This window comes from Notamacropus eugenii, chromosome 2 (genome assembly GCF_028372415.1).
Source record: "Notamacropus eugenii isolate mMacEug1 chromosome 2, mMacEug1.pri_v2, whole genome shotgun sequence".
NCBI lineage: Eukaryota > Metazoa > Chordata > Mammalia > Diprotodontia > Macropodidae > Notamacropus > Notamacropus eugenii.
The window spans coordinates 244,417,448-244,443,408 of NC_092873.1; the positions used below are offsets into that span (position 1 = coordinate 244,417,448).

At 37.1% G+C, this 25,961-nt stretch overlaps 1 protein-coding gene across 6 annotated transcripts in view; it reads right to left on the reverse strand.

Annotated features, from left to right (window-relative positions):
* The window catches only part of SYNE1 (spectrin repeat containing nuclear envelope protein 1), a 537,113-nt gene that overhangs the window by 152,759 nt on the left and 358,393 nt on the right, over nucleotides 1-25,961 (reverse strand). For 3 of the 6 annotated variants that reach the window (XM_072643728.1, XM_072643724.1, XM_072643726.1), the window contains 4 exons: nucleotides 16,618-16,812; nucleotides 15,374-15,514; nucleotides 6,698-6,865; nucleotides 6,352-6,513 (listed from right to left, as the gene is read on the reverse strand). In XM_072643728.1, the coding sequence (XP_072499829.1) occupies nucleotides 6,352-6,513; nucleotides 6,698-6,865; nucleotides 15,374-15,514; nucleotides 16,618-16,812 (666 nt within the window). The remainder of the gene's footprint in view (nucleotides 1-6,351; nucleotides 6,514-6,697; nucleotides 6,866-15,373; nucleotides 15,515-16,617; nucleotides 16,813-25,961) is intronic. The other 3 variants (XM_072643721.1, XM_072643725.1, XM_072643723.1) reach the window with 3 other exon arrangements.

Sequence of the window (25,961 nt, forward strand, 5' to 3'; positions counted from 1 at the left end):
AATTTTTAAATTTGGGCTTCTCGATCTGCATAACCAAATGGTCATCAATTAGTTCTTTGAAATGATCTTGCGTGTCCCTCCTTCCTTCTTTCTTATTTTCCTAATACTAGATTGCTACATTTGCCTTGTGACAGGTTATAATGACTTTGAAGTCTCTCCCTATTCTTTGTTGTTGCTGTTTAGTAGTTTCAATCATGTCTGACTCTTTGTGACCTCATTTAGGGTTTTCTTGGCAAATATCCTGGAGTGGTTTACCATTTTCTTCCTCAGCTCATTTTACAGATGAGGGAACTAAAGCAAGGAGGGGTTAACTCTTACCTTTTGTAATATCTAATTTCCTTCAAGTCAGAGAATATATCTCCTTTTTGGGGGGATGGGTAATTGAGCTTAAGTGATTTGCCCAGGGTCACACAGCTAGTAAGTGTCTGAGGCCAGATTTGAACTCAGAAAAATGAGATTTCCTGACTCCAGGCTCAGCACACCATCCACTGTGCCACCTAGCTGCCCTTCTCCCTGTTCTAATCTAACTAAATACTTGATACCAGAATACCTTTCTATTTTCCACCTGGCTGCACTTAAGTAAGAACCTTACCTATCCAATGGAAGTACACACTCCTTGAGAACAAGACCATATTTTCTAATGAAGGCTCCACAGTGCTAGAGTATAATACTGACCTTATATTAGGTTCTTTAATAGTTATTGACTCAAACTGAATTGTAAATGGTATAAGATCATAAATCTAGATTATTCAGCACTTGAATTACAGGACAAGCATTTACTTACTATGCTCTAGGCACTCTGATGAGCACAGTGGGGATAGGTTATGACAGGAGAGTACTAGGAGTGGGCATGATGTCCAATAAGCAAAGAGGAGAAGGGAGATTTCTGAATTAGACAATAAATTACTTCACTTGACTGATTCTCTAGCCATTTCCTCTATAATAGCCTCATCTGCCTCCTTATGTATCCTTTCCTCCTTCCTCTCTCTCTCCTGGAAACATGATGAAGTTAACTCTTTCATTGTTTCTTGATGGGATATGTCAATCTCCTTCTCTATGGTCCACCACTCAACATTTCTGTAACTTGCCAGTTCAAAATGTCCCTGCCTGGCCCCTATTCCCTTTTGTATGTTGCCTCCTCTGTTAGAATGTAAGTGTCTTTTGAGGGAAGAATCTGCCTTTTGTTTTTGTATTTGTAACCACAGCTCTGTGCTTGGGCCATTGTAAGGGCTTAATATTTCATTCATTCATTCATTCACTCACTCGCCCATTCATTCATTTAAATGCAAAAATGAAACTCTCTCTCTATATATATAATGGTAGTTTGAGGAGAGAAGGCACTAGCAGTTGGAGGAATCAATAAAGTTCTATGTAAAATGAGACATTCAGGGCACAGTGGAGAGAGTGCTGGCCTTATGGACAGGAGGACCCAAATTCAAATCTGGTCTCAGACACTTGACACTTTCTTCTAGGTGTGTGGCCATGGGCAAGTCACTTAAACCCAATTATCCACCCCCCCAAAATGAGGTATATTCTCTGACTTGAAGGAAATCAGATATTACAAAAGGTAAGAGTCAAGTCAATAAGCATTTATTAAGTGCCTACTATGTGCCAGGCATTACACTGTGCTGAGGATACAAAGAAAGGCAAAAAAACAATGAATTTAAGGAGCTCACAGTCTAATGGGGGAGACAAGATGGCAACCACTTTCACAAACAAGATAGATGCAGGATATATTAGACATAATCACAAGAAGAAAGGTAAGAGGGATCTGAGAAGGCTCCTTCTAGAAGGTGGGGTTTTAGCTGGAATTTGAATAATCCAAGGAATTCAGAAGGTGGAGATTGGTAGTGAGATTACTCTAGGTCTCAGGGAGGTGATTAGGTGTGCATGGCTGACAGTATGGGGACGACTAGTACAAGGCTGGGAGATGGGAGTGTCCTGAATGGCAAACAGCAAGTATGGCTAGACAATAGAATGCATGGGGGCGAGTGAAGTATAATGAGGCTGGAAAGGTAGGCATGCGACAGTTTATGAAGAGGGCAGTGAGATGAAGCAGTGGATAGTCTGGAAGACTTCTCTTCCTGAGTTCAAGTCTGGCCTCAAACTAGCTGTATGACCCAGGGCAAGTTACTTAACTCTGTTTATCTCAGTTTCCTCATCTGTCAAATGAGCTGGGGAAGAAAATGGCAAACTACTCCAATATCTTTGTCAAGAAAAACCAAATGGGGTCACAAAGAATGGACACAACTGAAAATGAACAACAAATAGTGATTAAATGCTAAAGAGAAGAGTTTATATTTGATTTTACAGATAGAATTGACTGTAGTTTACTGAGGAGGAGGGTGACATGGCTAGGTCCACACTTTAAGAAAACAGCTTCAGAGACTGTGCATAGGATGTACTGGAGAAAGGAGAGACCTGAGGCAGGGAAGAATAAATAATTAGGAGACTATTGTAATAGTACAGAAAAGAGGCGATAAAGACCTAAAACACAATGATGGATGTGTGAATGAAGAGAAGGTGCTGCATGTGAGAGTTGCTTTCAAGGCAGGAATGACAAGATTTGTTAACTAGATGGACATGTGGGATGAATGAGACTAAGGAGTTGAGACTGTGAGCATAAGTGCCCAGAAAGATAGTGGTGACCTTGTCAACAACAGGGAAATTTAATAACTGAGGTGGGTTTTGGGAAAAAGATAATGAATTCTGGTTGAGGCATGTTAGGATCAAGATGCCTCCTCTGTGATGACACCCAAAGGGAAGCAAGTGTCTAACCTTACATGTTTTGACCGGTTATGATTTTATCCTTTATTAACTGATCTAATGTGCAAATGACCATTATTCTAGTATTATTCCTGTTTGTGAAGCCAAAAGTGTTGTTGAAAAGAAGTGAAGGTTAATGACACCTGTGTTCATTCAACATTGATAGAATAAAGCTTTTAGGCCCTGTTCATAAACGTGATATAGCAAGTATAGATGAGTGAAATACTGACTCTATTTAATTTTTGCAAATGTGGAGGCCTTATCACCCTTATGCTAGTGTGGCCAGTCTTAACCTTAAAAGCTGAGGGTCAGCGAACACAGGTGGAAACAGTGCAATTTCATAGTTGTCAAGGTCATCATCCTTATGTGACAATGAATGATGCTGATGCTATTACAATATTTACAAAAGCCCTGAAGCCTAAAGGTTTGCAAAGTGCTTTATGAACATTATCCAATAACAATCCTGTGCTAGTATTATCGCCATTATATGGACCGGGAAACTGATGCTGAGAAAAATTAAGGATCACACAGATAGTAAGTATTTTAGAATTAGAACTCAGGCCTTCCTGACTGAAGTCCAACACCTTAAATACTGCACCATGTAAGCTGCCACTCACATTGCTACTATGTTCTGCCACTCAGTCAGCAGCAGGTGAGTGTGTAACATTGGAATTGACAGTTTTTTAAATTGATAATAAGATCATGAATCTGGAGGTAGAAGGAAACTCTGAGGCCACGGGGTCAATTCTCTCATTTTGCAGAGAGGGATAATGAATCATAGGGTCAAAGATAAAGCTGAAAAGTAATCTAGAGACCGTTGCAGCCAATCCCCTCGTTGTATAAGGCATTTTTTTCATTGCATGTTCATATCTCTTTTACTACTTGGCCTATTTTGCTTTTTAAGGTGTTTTTCTTTCTTCAGTATTTTTTGTGCCTCCTTTATCTAGCATTTTTCATGAATTTCTTGCATTGCTGTCATTTTTTTCTAGCGGAAAAATTGGAAAACATGGCAAACTTAATTGATAAATGTGCGTTCTGACTGCTCCACCAGCCCACTTTCCCCTGCCTCTCTCCTCCTTAGGCCTCCCTATTCCCTAAGACACAACACTATTTAAATTAGGACAGTTAATAACTTACAATGGACTCTAAGTGTTCGAGTGAAAGGAAGATTCAATCAACGTGGCCAACTTCATTGTTAATTTTTAAGAAACTTCCACAGCCACCCCTTCACGTACAAATCACTTGTGGGTTTGGACTAAGTCAAAGGGCCGTACTTAAGGATCTAAAGGGCCATATGCAACCTTGAGGACACAGGTTCCCCACTCCTGGACGAATGATCTTGGGTTCCTAAAGGCCAGGAAAGGTGAATAAAAATTCAGGCAGGCCCTTCTAAGGTGAAAAGCTTTCAAGTACAGGGAGATGTGACTGTGTGGATGCTATCTGAAGACCAATCTTGCAAAGGTCAGAGAAACTGGCTGGGCACCAGAGTGATGAAATTCTCTGGCTACAGAACTTTGCCTCTTACCTTAAGGACCAATATGAGTATGATAAAATTGAAGCCAGTATTTTCCAGTGCTCACTATGACCTGGTTTTATGCTAAACTGAAATGATTCTGTAATAGATCATAGATGATAGTCTTAGAGCTAGAAGGGACCTTGGAGGCTATCCAGTAGAACCTGCTCATATTATGGATGAGGAAACTGAGGCTGAGAGAAGTTAAATGACTTGTGCAGGGTCACAAAGCTAGTAAGTGACAGAGGCAAGATTTTAAATCAGGTCTTCTGAATTCCAAGTCCAATAAAATATTTATATGTATAACTATATGCGTTATTATCTGCATTACATAAACTACTTTGCTGCCTATGAATGACCAGAAAATAATATTTTCTTATATTTATAGCAGGTAATCAAGATGTGACATATTAATATGGATTTGTAAATGCTCAAATGAAAGACAAATTTAGAATTTTATTTCTAAATCTAAGATATATTCCCTGATCTCAATTATGTTATTGCATTATTCCTAATCTTTTCTATAATTTAACTTATTCTGGGAGATATCTCTTTACCTTATGCCTCCTGCTTAATTTGTTAGACAACTGTCTCTGGTTACAATGAATTTTTGAGAGCAGCACTCTCGCTACCACTATAAACATTCATGGGAAAACAATCTTCAGCTCTAGTTTCATGTTGCACTATATATGCTAATTCAATGATTCAATATGTATTTCTTAAACAGTGTCAGGCTTATACATGTACACGTATAAACACAAAGTAATTATAAGGTGATTCTGGCAGGAAGTCACTGGCAGCTGGGCCAGGTAAAGCCTCATATTGGAGGCAAAGCTTGAACTAAGATTTGAAGGAAGTTATGAATTCTAAAAGGTAGAGATGAGAAGGAAGTGCATGAAAAGCATGAGGGAGAGATAGCCTGGTAAAGGAACAGAGACAAAAGACAGAATTTTATGTATTTATGAGTGTAATGAGGGACTGACCAATTGGACCCAGATGCTCATTCTTCCCATCTAGGCCTCCATGTGGACATGAATGCAAGGCAGTTCTATTCCATCTCATGTAATTATTCTTCCCAGATCTCATGCAGATGAGTATCAAAGGCATAAGAACTTCATGAATTTCAAAAGCTCAGAAGAACCATTGGAGGTAAAGAAGCTGGAGTGCATGGCAGAGTGGGCCAATAACTGCCATGGCCAAGCTGAATGAGAAGTCAGCAAAGATCCAATAAGCAACCTGCTAGATCCAACCCAGCAGCAGACTGACTCTGGAACTGAGAAATCAATTCTTGAAAGCAAGAGAGTGATTTGCCCATTGGTTATGCCTTACTCAAAGTGTACTTTGTGGGAGGAAGTTATCTGTAGCAACCACTTTGTTTAAAACCAATTCTTCCCAGGGACTGAACTTTAAAGAGGAGAGTATATGACAATTCAAAGGGATGCATTTGTACTTCTGTCCTTGCTATATTTTCTCAGTAAACATCTGTTTTTAAAAGCTAATTGATATTAATTGGTTATTAATGATGTTAAGAAATTATCAAATGGTCAAATAACATTGTGGTTCTATTATTCAGGATACTAGAGGGAAAAATACCAGATCTGGGCTCAAAAGAACCAGCATTAGAAGACAATCCCATCCCCTCGGTGATATCCCTAGAACACTGAGGAGAGATATCGCTATCCTCACTCTGAAGACACAACCTACCAGTTCAAACAATGGTTGGTAAAGCCCAGGATTAATATTGCAACATGTTAAAATCTAAAAGAAATACCTGAGTAACAATTAGGGAAAAGCATACTCTGGTGATTAAATGAAAGATAAAAGTAAGGCTTTAAAAAAAGAGACCTAAATACCTACAATTATCATTTTTACTGGAGATCACACTTGTCCTTCCTCCCTATCCTTGTTCTTACTTCATAGCTTAAGAGGTTAGAAATATGCTATGGAATACTTTCTAAACGGCATGCTAAAAAACAAAACAAAACAGTCTGATCTCCTGAACCTGTTAGACAAACAATAACTATGCACCTACTCAATCATTTAGAAAACAAAAATTGTAGCTTTTTTTTTACCTGATGTTCAGCCATCTGGCTTTCTGGGCTCTTGCCAGGTTCTAGACTTTCATTCAGTTTCACCTCAATAGCTTCCATCTTTGTAGAAATAGACTGAAGAGAGTCTTGGTATTTCTGCTGGCGTTCCAGAGCTTCATAGAGAGTACGTTGCTTTTCACTGATCTAAGCAAGAAAAGGGATATTACCAAATATTTCCACAAACTCTTATCATCCTGATTACAACATTTATTTCTTCACTTTTTTTACCCTTTGCAATCCAATATTGTGTATCTGGTGTAGAAAGTATATACATTTGTTTCACAATATAATTGCCAAGTTGATACGTATCTATAATTCAATGACTTACCACATTCTTTAGGGTTTCCCACGAACGCTGTAAATCATCCAGTTTAGCACAGGTAGATGACTCTAGCCCTGGTTCATAGAACTCCTGGGTTGATGATGTGCTGGCTTGAATTCTGGCAGCATCATTCTGCAACTGTTCAGCAGATAAGGCTTGGTAATAAGCAATGTCCTACAATTGTGAAGCACAACATTGCATTCAAAAGAAAGATGGAGCACTTTGTCAACATGCCTTATATCCTAGCATGGGAGGGAATGGATTCTGAACATTTAAAATGACAGAATAAGTAATGAGTTACCATTCTTTCGTGGCACCATATATAATTATGCAATAACACCAGGTCTATATAACTCTGTAAAGACCATCTCCAAAGTATTGGTTTTTTAAAATAACATCCTATCTTGTAGCAGAAATCTTCATTTAGTATTTGGTAAAATAAAATCATGGAGAGTCCAAATGATTTCCTTGCTTTTATAGTGATTAATGGATTGTATGAAAAGTTAAAGAGTTGAACTAGATGCTATCTAAGGTCTCTTTCAGCTCTAAAGCATAAAATCCTTGAAGGTCATCATCTTTCTATCTGACTCATTCTCTATCTAACATGCCACCCTGTGTTATAGCATCTAGCACAATCCTTTGCTTATTATAGGTGATCAATAAATATTTGCTGAGTTGAATTAGAGCAACAGAGGACTGAACTAAAATTTTCTGTTTATTGTTTTGTTTTATTTTATTTACTAGATTATGACTAAAATCACTTCACAATTTGCTTCATTTAAGAAAATAGGTAGAGGGAACTCCTAGGTGAGAGAACTACCTCTCTTAATGCAGGTTGGTATCTTTTCTTCAACTTAGAGTTTTAAAGTTGCCAAAAACATTGGGGAGCTAAATGACTTTCTCAGGGTCCCAGGGCTTGCAGAGGCCAGGCATGAACTTGGGTCTTCCTAGCTTGAAAGAAGTACACTATCAATTCTACCATGATTCCTCTATTAAAGAAATATATTTGTGAAAAGGATTTCTCCCTTTTTTCACAGACTATAAAATCCAGGCAATTTTTTCTTTCAGATTTGGTCAATGATGGATCATTTCTATCCTAATTATCCTTGACTAAATTTGTATTTCCTAAGATAACTTTCAGGCAGCTAAGTGGTGCAGTGGACAGAGTGCTGGGTCTGGAGTCAGTTAGACCTGAGTTCAAATCCAGCCTCAGACACGTACTAGCTGTGTGACTCTGGGCAAGTCACTTAACCTCTGCTTCCCTCAGTTTCCTCAACTATAAAACGAGGACTCTGGAAAAGAAAATAGCAAACCACTCCAGTATCTTTACCAAGAAAATCCCATAAAAATGGGGTCACAAGGAGTTAGACATGAATGAATGGCTTAATAACAAAAAAGATAATTTCCCTCTGATATGTAAGTACACAGAATAAGCAACAGATTAGGTCACCAAGTTCACTGCTTACTCTGTGTACTTAGAAGTGGCAAAATTAATTGAAATGTTTTAACGTTTGATAAAAAAAAACCAAAATATGCTATGGCATGCAGGACCACATATGTGGCCTTTTGACTGCATCCAGTTTCCCAGAACAAATTATTTTATTAAGGGGATTTGAAGGAAGCTAGGAATTCTAAGAAGTAGAATGTGAAGTTTGGGTTCAGTCAAAGGACTACGCTTGAGGACCAGAGGACCACATGTGCTCACATGAGGCTGCAGGTTCCCCACCCCTGAAAAAAGCATGTTGTGCACACTCTCTTCTTTCAGTCTAGCCTTTGAAGTACCCATGGAAGCATCAAGCTTGATGAGATATAGGAAATAGGCTGGGGGGACTGGACTAGGAAAAATTGGAAGTAATCATGTAGATATGCTAAATCTTGTCAATTTTGTACTCGTTGTAGCTAGTCTTTTCACTGATTGATTCAACATATTGACTTGAATCCATCATCTTTTTTTAGATGACAAAAATCAAAACAAATCTAATTGCCCTGGTGTTCGTAGATTATTCCCTTATTTACTCAATAATGAAAATAATTAGCCAAAAAATATCTAGAAACAATATGACAGTATTACTTTTCTAAAATATCTATTTACTCTAGGGTTTTTCCTGGGTTTGTTCTAGGAAATAGTCTAGGATCTGATACAGCAAAAAAAAAAAAAAAAAATTATGTTGGATTTAGAGGCAGAGAGCCAGAGGTCAAATATCAACTTTGTTTCTGACTACCTTTGTGACCCCAATTGGGATTTAATTGTTCCAAAAGTAAAATGAAAAAGTTGGACGAGGTGGCTCCTAAAGTCTCTTCCAGCTCCAAATCTGAGCTTTATAAATTCTAATCTCTCAGTTAACACTGGTGACTCTTAAGAGTGACTTCTTCCCCCGATGTCCTTTCCAATCTTTGATTAGCACTCCTAACACACACTCATCCTGAAAAATGAATTCAGGGTGAAGGTTTCTTATCTGGAAGAGCTATATAATACATTAGCTCAGCTGGTTCAATTAGCAATGGGACCTCCCAGGTCAAGTAAGCTCTATATCTCTCACCTTTTCAAAGGAAGAGTTAATACCAGACAAAAAGAAAGTAGAAGAAAGCCCTTTAGTAAATCTAGTAGCATAATAATACATGATAAAGCTAAATGCACAGGAACTTTTTGAATGACTGGTGCCATTGGCCTCCTTCATTGATGCTAAAAATGAAAGTTAACTGGAAGTGGACAGATAACATAGGAATGTGATGACTGTTCATATTGACACAAAAATGTGTCATATAAAATGGAATTTGGGCAAATGCCACTACAAAAAATATGTGTTGGGAAACTCATTAAGGGTTACTTTATGTCTTTGCTCTATTGTAGAGGATAACCATTTGTTGTTCTGAAAGCTTGTATCTTTACTGAGAAAGACAATTCTATTAAAAATTATGTGAATCTTCCTTTGCTAGGAAATGCAGCTCATGTACAATTTACACAAGGAGTATTTACTCCAGAATGTTATCTCTGCCTTATAAATGATATGAATAAACTGATCTCAGTTTAATAAAGCATGTTTGTCACTGATAGTAGAATCAATACATGAACACAATTAGTGAATTTGCCAATAGTTACTTATGAATAAATTCTGCGCAACATGAATATAATGTCAGCAGCTCAAAGGAAATCTCAAAATAGAGAAAAATTTAAGTCTTTCTTTTGCCATATGTTGGAAATTCATAAATGTTCAAGCTGTTATATATGATACATTTTTTAAGTCTATGCTTATACTTTAGCCTGGGGTAGAAATATGTAGGATTAATTTTATTACATTTAAATATTGTTAACTAAGGCAATGCAGTCAATTACTTTAGATAAAATATTACATATAAAAAGACTCATAGATATCCTTACCAAAAACACATTAAGTAAACTGCTTTTTCTGACATTGTTTATGCTGGAGCTCTGATGTGTGATGGAGCACTTCTATGTGATGTATGAGGGAAGAACAAACTTAGTTTTCAATATATGTAGTGTTGTAGTTAGCAGTATCCTTATAACATCCATTTTCTCAAATATTTTTTCCCAAAGTCTTTGGTCTTGGGACTGAATGCAGCATTTTGCCATCAAAGTTCTATGCTAGAGATGTATACAACTTCAAATTTGTCAAAATTATTTTCTGATCCTACTTTAAAAAAAGAAGAAATTATTTGGCTGTACTTGGGGACAGAGTTCACAGACGGAGGTCAAAGAGTGCAAAGAGATCCTAAGTAGTTTCAATATGCTAGGTACTGAAGGTCCTTAAGATCTATTGCTAAGAAATATGCCATGACATCTGCATATTCTTGAATTAGGAGAACGGATAACTACAAAACCTGCTGAATTGTGAAGGGGAGAAAAGTTTCAGAAGTTCCAACCCTAGATACCCTTTTCTTAATCCTCTATTTTACTTTTTGGTTAAGATAGAACTCGAGTGTGTTTCAAAAGAAAGCCAGGTATTTGCTGCAATTTCTGCCTTTGTCAGGTCACTTCTGTCTGAGAATAAACCTAGTTGGCTAAATAGCGACAGTTACTTTGACTTGTGAGTGGGGATGGATTAGCTATTTAATTTAGGCTTACTTAGAGTAAATACAGCAATCCCCTTTCCTCTATAACAGCTGCAACTGTTAAGAAATTGCCATTTTTGACTTAGAATAATGAACTTCAGTTCTGAGTGATTTTTAAAGTATTTTCAGCCTGAATATTATGAGTAAAATGAATTCCTATGAAAATACTCTCTGCAGCCTCAACCTGAAATTCAACTGCGATCATGCAATTGATATTATGTAATATTTGTATACCCTTTTCCCATTAATTCATACTTCTCTACAAGGATACAGTTTGCTCACAGACATGGAAGATTTTGATTTGTTTGTTTTTAACATATGATTCCATAAACTGTAGTGACTATGTAACTTAATTTCTAAACTTTTTTTTCTGTATTTAGATGAAAATAATGCTTAAGTAAAATTATCTGTGGGTTGTTTATGTATATAGAATATTTCCTAGTTTTCAGAACAGAATTGCTTCTACAACATTTTTCCAAAGTCAACATTTGAGGAATACTAATTTTAGGATAAGAAAGTTCATTTTAGTTAATAAAAAGGTTTGAAAATAATTCCAAATGCATGAATACAGTATTTAGAAGAATGATTACTGGGTTTATATCTTGCCACTGAAATCTACTAGTTTTATAGGCACTGGCAAGTCACTTAGTCTATAAATCTCAGTCCCTGTAAAATAAGAATAATAACTATGACACCTATCTTACAAGGCTGTTATGAAGATTAAAGGGGATAATATGATGAAATAATTTGTCAAGTGCTTTATGTTATAGACACATCAGTTTAAGAGCTGAAATTTTCAAGTGCTTTGTATTGTAGGCATGTCAACTTAAGAGCTGAAATTTTTATGTCTCATTCCTAGCTTTGAAACAAAATCACAATCTCACTCATAATGTTGGTGATGTTACTGTCATGGTACAGAGGGACTTGGCTTGTGATTTTACTGCTGTAGGGAATTCCGAGAATGACTGCTTTCCTCTACCAAAGCAAGATATCATCTTCTCAACAGCTTACAATTTTAGAGCATTATCCATAGCACAAAAAAGCTAAGTGAAAAGTTAATCCTAGGGCTGGGGTGGGGAATCTGGAAGCTCAAGGTCACATGTGGCCCTCTAGGCTTTCAAGTGTGGCCCTTTGACTAAATCCAAACTTCACAGGACAAATCCCCTTAATAAAAGGATGTGTTCAGTAAAATTGGACTTAGTTAAAATGCTGCACCCAAGGATCTAGAAGGCTGCACGGGGTCTCAAGGCCTCAGGTTCTCCACCCCTGCCCTGGAGTTATATAGCCAGCAAATTTGAGCAATGACTTTGACTCAAGTCTTCCTGGCTCTGAGGCTGGCACTCTGTCTACCACTTTAGAGTGCCTTTCTTATAAACAAAGGCACATGTTTTTCTGTTTTTAAAAACACACACACAATCCATTACCATGTGCTGAGGAATGTGAGAAATACTCAAAAACTCTGCTACTCAAGGGCAAGAAGGGTAGAAACAGGAAGAGAGAAGTTAGTAGATCTCTTCTAATCGATAGTGCATGGTTTGCTTTGAACAGAATTTTATTTAAAATTTATATCATACTCAGTGAATAATATATTATACTATGCAATAGAAGGTTAATTCATTGATGAATAAATGAATTAGTGAATGAATGAACCTTTCTATCCCTTCTTCCTCCTGAAGGGTTTAAATTCAGGAGGTAGTCCAGGATACGATGTTTTACAACCTACCTAAAAAAATACTGAGGTCATTCTAGGTGTTGGGTTGTCTCTTAATGGAATGTGTGTGTGTCTGTGTGCCACACACACACACACACACACACACACACACACACACACACAGGTATGCTTTAGATGATGGGCTTACCAAGTATGCAAATAAGTGCTACGGGCAAACCCCTTCCTGCCCCAATATATCAACAAACATATCATTCTCCACTGGGGTTACAATATAGGTATCATCTTGGATGCTTCAATCTCACTCCACATATTTTATCACCTGTTATGTCCTGATATTTCTGCCTTTGTAATATCTCTCATATATGTCCCCTTATCTCCACTGATTTACCTAAAGAAGTTTTCACTCAAGGAGAGGTCTGATCATGTTACTCCTCTATTCAAAAACCCCAGTGGCTCTCTGTTTTATCCTGAACCAAATTTTTAAAATTTCTGTTTGGTTTTTAAAACTGGTCATACCCTGGTCCTTTCCTACCTTTCCAGGCTTTTTCTTCTTTACTCTCCTCCACATACTCTATGTTCCAGTGTCACTGGACTGGCAGTCATAGTGTCCCTTATACTGGAAAATCTAAATTCCAATTCTGGGAGTCTGGCTGTCCACCAATGCCTAGGTTTTTCTGTCTACTGGCTTCCCTGTCTTCCTTCAAGACTCAGCTCAAGTCCCACAATTTGCAAAAGGCCTTTCCCCTTTCATACCCCCACCTTTCACTGTGAATGAATGGCTTCCCTCTGAAATGACCTCCAATTTACTCTGTATATATCTATAGGTCTTGTCTATATGTAGATGTTTACATGTTGTCTTTGCCATTAGAAAGTGAACTCCCTGAGGGTAGGAACCATGGTTTGTCTTTTTCATATTCCTAATAATTAGCATAATTTTCACATATAGCAATAATTAGTTTTCAACTTACTGACAACTACCATCACTTACATATGTGTGTGTATGTGTGTGTATAGGCTGATGTTTAAAACAAAGCTTAAACCCATTTAATGTGGATATTTAATCCTTATTAAAATGAAAATAAAATGTAAATGTGCGAATAATACTTCATTATTATTAGTCATTTATACTCTAGAATGAAAAGTATGAAAATAGATTTTGAAAAATTAAAGAGAAAAAATGGCAGAGGAAGACTGGTGGGAAATTCTCTAGATAAGAGTGGGTAATGGGGGTAGGAGGTGGAGTAGAATGTTGATTGAGATCAAGAGAATTTTTTTCCTGTTTCACCTTTTTGTCCAGGGCTGCTTCATTCATCATCTCTAAAACAGTTTTCAATTTCAAACACATATTCTCAGTGATAAGGCACTGTTTATTACACTTTGTAGGTATTTGAATCTGTCCAAATATTCCGATGCATAGGAAAACATCTAGTTACTAGAGTACCTTTATTTTTGTATTTAATCTGGATACTTGATATTGTGCAGATTTAACTGAGAAGTCCCATTTTTTCCACCAGTACAATCCAAACTTTGACTGTACTAATTTTTAATTTACATACTTAAAACTGCATCAAAATAATACAGATGATCATCATTTTGGACTCTAGATAAATCCAATCTACTTCACTCCATATAACTCAAGAAGTATTTGAGAACAAAAATACTCTTTATTTCAAACAACACAGAGGATCTTCAAGCTGGAAGAAAGTTTGGAGATCATTTAGTTCTATCATGTTATTTTACAACTGGGAAGCCCTAGGTCCATGAAATCTTATGACAACTAGAACAGTGATAAAAATAAAAGAAAAACGAATACTAAGAGATTTAAATTGAAGCAGGCTGTGTGTCAAATACAATATTTTTAGAAAAAAGTATAAATTCTCCATCTTTCACTAAGGTCTTTCTACCAATATCTTATGATCATAGAGGTGGCCTTGGATTCTAAAAGGCTAAGTCAATGGAGTGTAAGCTCCTGTCAATTCTACCAGGGCACTGTAGTATACTAGATAAGAGAATTGGTACTGGAATTAGGAAGCCCTGGGTTCAAGTCCTATCTCTTGAACATACTAGTTTGGGAATATGTCCAAGTCACTTGATGTCTCAGCAACAATCTAAGACTAGAAGTTGCAGATCTATGGATGATCTGAGTTAATTTTCATTCCAGAAGAGGACCCTGCACCCATAAAAAAAATTCTAAATTGTTGTCAAGGTTCCAAATCCTGATCACATAGCATTAACAAGTGTTACAAAAAAAAGTCTTGTAGTAGAAAGAAAATTGGCCTGAGTAAGGAGATGATGATTTGATCAAGATCTCTAATGTGGACAAGCGAATCTTTTTTAGCCCAAACTTCCTCAACATATAAAGAAGACTTGACCTCTCTACCCCACAGGGATGTTGTGAGCAGAGTGATTTGTAAACCTTAAAAGCATTAGAGAATTATGGGTTATTATTCTTACTTTGGTTATACCGAGAATGTGTAAAATATCAAATTAATATAATTATAATTAATTATAATTTAAATTTATTATACTGTTTAAAATGCTTATGAGGAAAACAATGTCAGTCACGGTGGTAGTTAAATCAGAAACAAATAATAAGTGTATCGCACCACCTCATTTTCTGTTAGGATACAATATCCATTACAGATAGATCAATAGAAAATGAGGCCTTCATGTAGGATTTCATAGCTTTTCACAGTGCTTTCATATCCAGGATTGGGGTTTTTCTCCATTTCACTTTCAAAAAGAGAGTTAAGGTGATTTGTCAAGTTATGTAATGAGTTTCACAAGGCAGTCATGCTTTGCGTTAATAAATAATAGTGTGCCCATCAACAAAAAACATAATGATATTCAAATCAATCAATTCACAAGCATAAACAGCTTGCAAAATACCCAGGATGGGGTCCTGCCTCTGTCCAGAGTGAGTGCCAAGTAGGAGGTACCTGGTTAACAGAAGCATCTGTATTAGCCACAGGTGAAGGAGAGCGACAGGCAGGTGGAGAGGAAATCTCACTGTTGGTTCCCTCCTCCCCAGACTCCTCAGTGACAGGTGAAAGCAGCGTGTGACAGCGACCCGCAGTCATCTGTCACAGGAAATGCAAGCCCAAAGGACAGGAACATGTCAACAAAAAAGGCTAATTAGGTGCAAATCAAAACATGTAAAATTACAGTTAATGTTAGAATTCCTGAGATACAATTTTGGGGATCCATTTTGTATTAAGAATTTGGAAGATTCAGTTCTATGATTGATATGAGCACACAGCTTCTAGGTGAACCAACAAAGATGGTGTATATTACACTATTAAATTTTAGAGCTAATTAAATACTTTCTAATTTTTTAAACTATTGTTGTTTATCAAGGCTAAAGTTACTTTGTTCCATACAACTATAGAGGGTCTGTGAAACAGATTTCAGTTTTTCTGGATCATCTCATAATTCTAACAATAATATAGGAAACTGAAGGGTATCCAAAAACAATATATCACACAAAAATGTTAAAGCCAAATGTTAAATGATAACTATTGTATTTGTAAAAAAATGTCAAAAGTCACAATAGCTAATTAAATTACTCTCAGTAATTTTGTACTGGGGTGAGTGTGAGATATTGAATGTTGCAGAACAGAACTTAATGGAGTTTATTTCTTTTCATCTTCTATGTAGTAATTCTTCTTATGATAATAATTTCTTCTAATTCTTAACAAAATTCCTTATCACAACTAAAAAGCATATAGAAACTATCATTATGTATTACATCAGAGAGAATACAAGATAAACATGTTACCAGATTTCCTCCCCCAAATAAACCAGCCAACATGCAAAACATTGTTTTAAAATTTACATAAAAGTCAACATGCATATTAAGAGACAGACACTGAACATCCTAAGTGTTGCTTTTCAATATCATTAATTGAACAGACTCAAAAAAATCACACCGATCCCTTTCTCCACCATATAGCTTCATTGCAAGCCCACTAGTTGCTGTGTAAAAGCTCAGTCATAACACAAGTGTAGCCACAGAAAGTTAATGAAGAACTCTCAGTCCATTCTAATCTGCAACATCCAAGGTAGAGCGGTGAAGCCAGGCACAGAGAGGGGAAATGTAGGCATTGGCTCTACCCAAGCAAAGCAACAGAGAGATTGTAATATTGCTAACAGGAAAGGGCAATGACACCAGCTTGGTTCTTACCATTACCACTGAGGGATGTGTGGAATGTGTTGGGAGGAGCTCAGTGTCCAGGTCCTCCATTCCTTCTGAAAGAGCTTCTACTTCTGTCACAGTCAACAGCATGGTGGCATGCTTAGCTTTCATTGTTAACATCTTGCACTTAGAATTCAAAGAGGCAATCTGTTCCTGGTATCCCTTGATTTTCTGAGCCAGCTCCTGAGAAAACATTTTTTTTTTCCGTGGGTCAGAGCAGCATCAAAAGGAAACAGAAGTAATAGCATTCATCTTCCTTTAGGCAGGCAGGCTATCCTTCTCCAGAGCCAGCCAATAAAATCACAGCTCTGAGTCTCAGAAGCCAGACATCATCATCAGCAGTAGCTGAAAGGCAGGATGTGGACTGTGGAAGAGAACGATTCAGGCTGTATCTCACAGCACAGCTAAACCACAAAGCAAAGAGTGATGCAGTGAACCCGGAAAAACTGCTGTGAAAGCGACATTCGGTGGCAAAAAGGAATAGGATGACTGGTCACTGATCGCTCGCTGGGAGAGCTGCACAGAACCGACAGAAGCTTGAACTTGGGCTGTCCTTGAGAAACAGCAACTGTTTGTAAAAGCCCAAAGACGCTGAAATTTCTCAGATGGTTCGTGCCACGGAAAATAGGTCATGTGATGACTAAAACTATAAAAAAGCAACTCTCAGCTCTCACCATATTGAATACAACAGAGAAAAGAGCCATTCACTGTAGCAAGGTAAATTGTGTGACAAATATTGCCTGAAGGCAGACCTATTTTTACTTTTCTCACGTAAACTGAACCAATCATTTGGATTTCGTACAAACTCTCAAGTTACCAAAACAATGTATTTTTTTTTTAAATCCCATATATATTTCAGACAGCAGTCAGAACTCATCTTTTTTTACCACTCTTAACAGCTAGTCTTTGCAAATTCAGTTAGTTTCAAACTTTTGGGCATTTAAATTAATTTATTTTCAGTAGCTGCTCCCATTTTATTTTAAAGGGAGAATGGATTTAATATTAAAAGCACACTTAAAATGCCTTGTGGAAATCATACAGCATTTAGAAAACATATCTGAGTCAATTTCAAGACTATAATAAGCCCCAAATAAATGTATGACATTCTATTAGAAGATATATGTATATAAATGAAGTGAAAAACTATAACTACCAAGTAGATGCAATCAACAGTTGGAAAGGACCTTAGAAATTATCTAGTGTGTTCCCAGTTTTTTTTTTTTTGTTTGTTTGTTTTTTTTGCCACTTTATAGGTAGGACAACTGACCCAGAGAGAATGATATAGCATGCCTAAGATCACACAGATAGAAGACGCCAGGATACAAACCCAGATTTTAGAGTCCAGGACCATTTGTATTTTTCTACTACACCACACTGCCTCCTCCAAATTCTGGGGGAAAATATTTGGAAAACTAAGCAATACCAAATCAAATGGACCAATTCCACTCACCCTATACATTGAGTGGAAGGCCTGAACAGCCAAGTGGAGTACAGAATATGAACTGTCACCCTTTACCTTGGTTCCTTCGACTTAAGAACAAACAGAGCTTCCTGTTTTGTGAACTCAAAACTGAGACTGGCCAATCACATTAACATAAGAACGAATACAGCTTATGTTTTCATTTCTAGCCATGATGCTGATTGGAGTAGAGATACAGTCAGTCAAGCAGGCAGAGGAAGTTAGTTTACAACTGTACAGTTTTTCAAGAGACCGAGTCTATGGAGCAAAGACGGTTAGATATTTGGATTTCAGCGGCAGACTTTGGCTGAAGGAGTATTTTGGGGAGGGGAGTATTTTATAGCAATGTGGATGATCATAAATGTGAATGTAAGGTTAATTTCTTGTCTTATGTAGGATCATTCATTATATTAGTTTACTCTTGGGAGCCTCAGAGTTGGTATGAGGCAAAATTCTGATTCTGCCTCATATCCGACTTCATTCCAACTTTAATCCTTCTAGGAAGTAATTGCCTCTCTTCTTTTGATGACTTCTGCCTAGTGTTTGGCTGCTATCCCACCATGTATGCATAGACAAGACTTCTGTGACAGTTTACTATGATCCAAACCACTCCCTTTCATGAAAACATTACTCTCCTGTGCTCCATTCCTCAATATACAGAACCTGTCATTCAGTATGTCAACAGGCATTTATTAAACTACTATAACTATTGGTAAGGAATAAAGACCCATAGAAATACAACAACAGCAACACAAAATCCCAAATCCATTGCTGTTTCAGGAAGCTCAGAGACTAATGGAGGAAATACTATTAAAAAAAATCCAAACCTATGTACAGATAAGATATAATAAAGATAATCAACAGAGGGAAGGCACTAGCATTAATGGTGATCAGGAAAGGCTTCCTGTAGAAATTGGGATTTTATCAGGGACATGATAGATGCCAGGAGACAAAAACAGGGAGAGAGAGAATTCTTGGCATAGGGCACAGCCAGGAAAAAGAGCAGATTCCAGAAATTGTCTTGTGGGAGCAAAAGAAAGGAGGTTAGCGTCACTGGACTACAGAATATGGAAGGGTGAGTAAAGTATAAGCAGACAAAAAAGGTAGGAGAGACTTTGAATACCAAGGGATTTTCTATTTGATTCTGCAGATGTTAAGAAGCCACTGGTATTTACTGAACAGGAGGTGGATGACATGAGCAGACTAGCTTTAGGAATATAACTTTGACAGATGAGTGGAGGATGAACTGGAGGGGGAAGAAATTTGAGGCAGGGAGACCAATGAGCAGGCTATTACGAAAGTCCCCACATCAGGTGAGGAGGATCTGCATCAAAATGGGGGCAGTGTCAACTTAAAGAAGGGAACTTATACAAGAGATGTTACACAGGTAAAATTGACAGTCCTTGATAAATAATGAATTCAGTTTAGGACACACTGGAGTTATCCAGTTTGAGATATCCAAGGGTCAGCTGGAGATGGGAGTCTGGAAGTTCAAAGAGAGTTTAGGACTAGATAAATAGATTCAAGAATCATTAGCATACAAATGAAAATTAATGAAATAAGCTAATCCATGAAAATGGGTGCTAATGGGTTAACTAAGCGGTATACTTCCCAGGCAATACAGTTCTATTTCAGGTAGACTTTGGTGGAAATGATGGCTTAATCCAACAGAATAGAAATGATAGGGGTTTTTAGACATACTATCAGACTGGTTGGTTAACAAAAGAGTTTTGTGAATGGAAAAATAAAAATTTCCCTCTTATATCTTGCCACACAGGCATCAAGCAGTACACTTACAGGATTATTATGTTATATGTAGAAAAGGAAGGATGGAAAGGGGGAAAGCAGCTTAATGTTTGTTGAATGGTCAGAGAACATGGTTTATAGTCAAGACTCTGCTGCCCCCTATCTGTGTGATTAAGTCAAATTTTTCTAACAATTCTCAATGTAGTGTGTATATATGTGTGTATGTATGCATGCATGTATGTATAATATATACACATACATAAGATGATACATAAAATATAATGTAGATCTCTTTATATGTATTATAAATGTATGTGTATACACATATACACATGTATATGCAAAAACACAGAGAGACATACATATATACACACATATATGTGTGTATATATGTCACTTAATCACTTAATGTCTTCATCTATAAAATGAGGTGGTTTGACTTCATGGCTTCCAAAATTCCTTTGTAACTCTAAATCTATGATCCTATAATCCATGAGATAGTTTCTGAAGTCTCTTCTAATTGAAGTTCCATAATTGTAGAAGGGACCTGGAGTCACTGATCTCCAACAAGATTTCCTCCAACAATAACTTCTACTGTTATTCTCTGAGTGGGTCTAAGAGAAGAGGCCAGACTACATATGTGAAACTGCAGGTATCTCTCAATGAATCCAAAGTTTTCCCTGAAAACTAAACATATTTTATGAACAAACATGATTGTTGAGCAAAGCAAATTCCTACAGTGGCCATTTCCAAATATGTATGTCTTAGCCTGCGTTTTTGAGTCTAGGCTAGGCCTCTAAGTGTTTGACTTTAGCCAAATTTTTTAATCTCTTTCAGTTGGAGAGAAATCTGAAAACGAACAGATTATAGGACTATGCCATACTATCTTTAAGGCCTCTTCATGCTTTAAAATTCCATAATTTGAGATTCTAAAGAAAGCTTATTTAATATTTCCTACATAAGGTTGAAAATCTAACCACATCTAAATTCTGAGGCTTTTGAAATGAAGACAAGATGGCTTCTTTTCTAAAAATTTCAAAAAGAATAAGACAAAGGAAAAAGACATTGAGTAGCAGTTCCAGGTCATTTAAAGGCTAAAGGCAATTAGAGATTAGCCAGATAAGAAATCAAAAAGTGAGAAGATTCAGCGTTTGCAGACATTAAATTTGGTTTGCTTCAGGCACTATTCCGTTAACCTTGACACACAAACTCTACATGATTTTCTTGATTATCTTTTTTGTCTCCCTTGACTTGGAGTTCTACTCCATAACTCTCTCTTTAGCTATTTTTCCCTTCTGATATTCTCCATGTAACTTTTTCTATATGGGAATGTTTTAAATTTCTTTTAAAATGATAATAATAGTATTAAAAACAAACCATGCAGACTATCAACAACCATAGGAGTTGTTCATACTCTCTAATGAACAGAAAAAGGCAGATATCATCTCATTTCTCTGCCAGGTTCAACTAATACCATTAATTACCTTAATTAAAGCCAAGTACTGGGAAGACCTGCCCCCATCAAGAATACTATTTCTCCATTTCTATCATCCTTCTCCCATGTTCCAGTAGGGTCACCCAAAATCCATCCTGGATTCTTTAATGTTCACATGACTTGGTTATAAGGAGACTCATCAACTCTAAAAATGGAGGACTATCATCAGCCCTGAGATGTTCTCTTAAAGTCCTTTTGGATTTAGATTTACCCGAGAACATACACTGCAGACCCTTAGGAATTAAAGGTCTTTCCCTCTTTCCTGCACCAGAACTTTCTCTTATATAGTATGTCCTCCAAATAGGGTGTAAAATCACCGAAAACAGGGACTTTCTAGTTTTTCCTATTTTATTCCTCTCAGCACACTTTTTGGAGCATAGAAAGTGATTAACAAATACTTCCCCCCACCCCATGATTCATTCGTAATAAAAACACCTAGCAGAACCTACAGATAAAAGTATGAATTATTTAACCATTCATCTAAACAATTTTTATATGTCCCAATTTCAATTCAACAAATATATATGTTAAGTATCTAGAATATGCAAGATTTTGTGCTAAGTGGTGCAGGGGATACAGAAATGAAAATGAAATAACCTTTGACCTTAATGGGCTTTCATTCTATTGAGAAGATAAACGTATATAAGTAAATAGAACGTAATTTAAGGAGAAAGAAAGCACAAATAACTAGAAAATCAGGAAAGGCTTCCAGGAGGTAAGCCTTGAAAGAAGAAAAGAATTCTTAGAGATTCCTAAGAAGGGAATATGGATCAAGCACTACAGAGAGATGGAAAAATGAAATACAGAGTTCAAGGATTTGCTAGTTGGTCATATTATGTGACTAGGAGCAGAGGGATTTACATACCTTGGCCCCATGATTTTTTAAGGGAAGCAAAGTGTATAGTGGATAGAGTGCCAGGTCCAGAGTCAGGAAGACCTGAGTTCAAATTCTGCCTCAGATATCTACTAACTGTGTAACACTGGGCAAGTCACTTAACCCTGTATGCTTCAATTTCTTTATCTGTAAAATGAGCTATAAAAGGAAATGGTAAACCACTCCAGTATCTTTGCTGAAAAAACTCCAACTGGGGTCAAAAAGAGTTGGAAACAACTGAAACAAGTGAACGAAATAAAAGTTATTGATATAAATAGTAGAAATGGTGAAAGGAATAGCATTAATCTAACAGGGAATTTTTTATTTTATTCCTGTTCAAGTATTTGCAAACCATAAAGAGGCTAAGAAATTAGAAGGATCAGAAAATTCCAAAAATGCATTCTCATGAGCTCCTCTCCATTTTCCAATAAAATGCAAAGTAATTGCTTTCCTTAAAAAGCAACCAAATGCCATCTGCTATCCCATTTACAACCCTGGCACTAATTAGATCTCTTGCATACTCAGATAAGCAGGAATGATATTTATCTTTTCACAAATGTGGTTTGCTAACAACTTAGATACATATTTTTGGCAATACTTTTACAGTTTTATTAACTTGATGAGAGAACACACAGACTTGTCATTGGCTTTTCTAGCTAATTCTGCTGCCACTATTTCAAAAGACATAAATGACCTTCAAACTCTTCTACATGTATAAAAACAACACATCATGCAGTCACTTCTTCTGGATTTATCACAGACATGACCCACCTCAAATCATATCCAGAGTTATGGTGACCTGGGTAGAAGTTGACAGGTCATGAAGACAAATTAATTGCTATGAGTCAATAAGTACAAACAGCTAGAGATTTTAGTGACTTAAGAATGCTATGCTATGTCAGTCCAGATGAGAATGTTTAATAATGCCAGAGTGAAAGGAGGGAGGCTGGTAAGGAGAAGGGGAAAAAGTAATAAAAACTAATTGAACCTGGATTTCTGGTGACATGAATGATGGAGTTCCAAGAGATTACCAAAAAGATTCTGAAACAGTGATCCATTATATGATGAAATAAAAGGGATTAGTGAGGTACGAAGAATTAACAATAAAACATTTCCGTGTTCTTTTTAAGATCTGCAAGGAAACGGCAAAGTTTGGGGTAGTTACGATTCTTTCTCATAGATTTTAATACAATGATTAATCTTTGCATTCTCTCATTTAGCCCACTGATTCTTTGGAAAAGGAGCTGTGGCAGTATTACATAGCAGTATATAATATATATGTATATACATATACACACATAATTACATTCTCTCTCTCTCTCTCTCTCTCTCTCTCTCTCTCTCTCTCTCTCCCCCCTTCCCTCCCTCCCTCCCTCCCTCCCTCCTTGATTCTCTATACTCTTACTTCCAGCCTGGTCATTCAGCTGAAACTGCTCCCTTAAAGTACCAAATAATCTCTTAATTGCCTAATTTAATGGCCTCTGGGGCCATTTTATGAGGCAGCTAAATGGCATGGGAGATGGAGTGTTGGGTCTGGAGTCAGGAAGACTTGAGTTCAAATCCGACTTAAGACATTTTGTTGTGTGACATGGACAAGTCACTTAACCTTTACCTTCCATTTTATCAATTATAAAATGCAGAAAATAACAGCACTCACCCCACAGCATTATGAGGATCAAATGAGTTAATATTTGCAAATCACTTAGCACAATACCTGGGCACAGAGTAGGTGCTTAACTGATATTTTGGTTTCTCCTTCCCTTTTGCTCAATCCTCACCCTTCCTCTGATACAGTAGAACCCCCTCTTCTTGACCCTCTCTTACCTAGTTTTTCATGATACTGCTATCTCCTAATTTTCTTCCTACCTGTCTTCCTGCTCCTTATCAGGATACTTTGTTGAATCTTCATCCAGATCAGACCTGTTAATGGTAGATGTTCACAAAAAGTCTGACCTTGGTCTTCTTTTCTTCTTTATTATTTTGTTTGGTTATCACATCAACTTTCATGTTCTCACTTATCTTCTCTGTGCAAATGGTTTGGAGGACTATTCATCTAGTCCTAATCACTAATCAGGTCCAGTCTTGAACCTCCAATTGCTTCTTGAAGTTCTGTAGACATCTTAAACTCAACATGTTCAAAACTGAACTCATTCTATTTTCCCCCAACCTCCCCCTTTTCCTAACTTCTCTATTACTGTTGAGGGCACTACCATTCTCCCAGTCATGAAGTCATGTCACTCTTTCTCACCCTCATATCTAATCTTATGCCAAGTCCTGTTGACTCAACCATTACAACATTTCTCCCACTGGGAATATTGTAATAGTCTGTGGTTAGTCTTCCTGCTTCAAGTCTCTCTCCACTAAATCCACTCATTACTCAATGATCTTCCTAAAGCATAGATTTGATCATGTCACTCTCCCTTCTCTTCCATTCAATCAACTCCAGTCCTCTCCTATTACCTCCTGCATCAAATGTAAAATCCTCTGTCTTTTAAAGTCCTTCACAACCTGACCCACTCCTCCCTTTCCAGTCTTCTCACATCTTACTCCCCTCCACATACTCTATGATTCAGTGATACAGGCTGCTTTGCTATTTCCCACACAAGACACACAATCTCCTGACTCTACGCATTTTTATTGGCTATCCTCCATGCTTAGAATTCTCTCTCTTTTCATCTCTGCCTCCTCACTTCCCTGGCTTCCTTCTGGGCTCAAGTAAAATCTTGTCTTCTGCAGCAAGCCTTCCTTGGTTCCCTATAAGTATAGTGCCTTCCTTGTGAAATTACCTCCAATTTATCCTGTATATTTCTTGCTGTTGACCTGTTAACTCCACATTAGATTGTAACTCTTTGAGGGCAATGGCTATTTTTATGTTTTTCTTTGTTTTGTTTTTGCACCCCAGTAATTAGCACAATGTGTATGTATGTATGCATACACATACATACGATAGATGTATGTATATATATATATATATACGTATATATACACACACATCCATACATACATATCTATATATATGTCTTCAGTGCTTAATAACTGCTTGTTGACCATTGAGCAAGAGTTTTCTTCTTATCTTATTCTGCACACTTCAAAGCATATATCTCTCTCTTCCTTGAAGCTACTGATAGCTAACAGTATTTTAGCTTCAGCATGAACTCATTTTATAGGCTAGTAACAACATCCAGATGGCCCAGTGAATGAAGAGCCAGGTGTGGAGTCAGGAAGCCCTGAGTTCAAATTTGACCTCAGATACTTACAAGCTGTGTGATGCTGGGCAAATCACTTAACCCTGTCTGCCTTAGTTTCCTCATCTGTAAAATGAACTGGAGAAGGACATGGCAAACCATTTCAGTATCTTTGCCAAGAAATCCCCAAACTGGGCCATAAAGATTCAGACTTGACTGAAATGACTTAACAACAACAATAACAACACTAACATCTAAGAAATAAAAATATATTCATTATAATTCTCCCATTCACTCCTCTGAGTTCCCTCCTCCTCCATAACCGTTGACAACTCTTTAGTAGCCCATATGAGAGACCATGGCCTTGAGGAACTTCTGTTCTAGTGGTCTGCTGCTCTGTTTGATTTGGAACAATTAACATGATCAAATTAGCTCTGTCATTGTTATGCTAAGGGTCATGTCAATCTACTTCCCAAACTGTTTCCACTCACCATCTTATGACCTCTAGGACCAGAGTGCCCCACCTTGCTCCCTTTTATTTGTTTTTCCCTATTAGAATAGAAGTACTTTAAA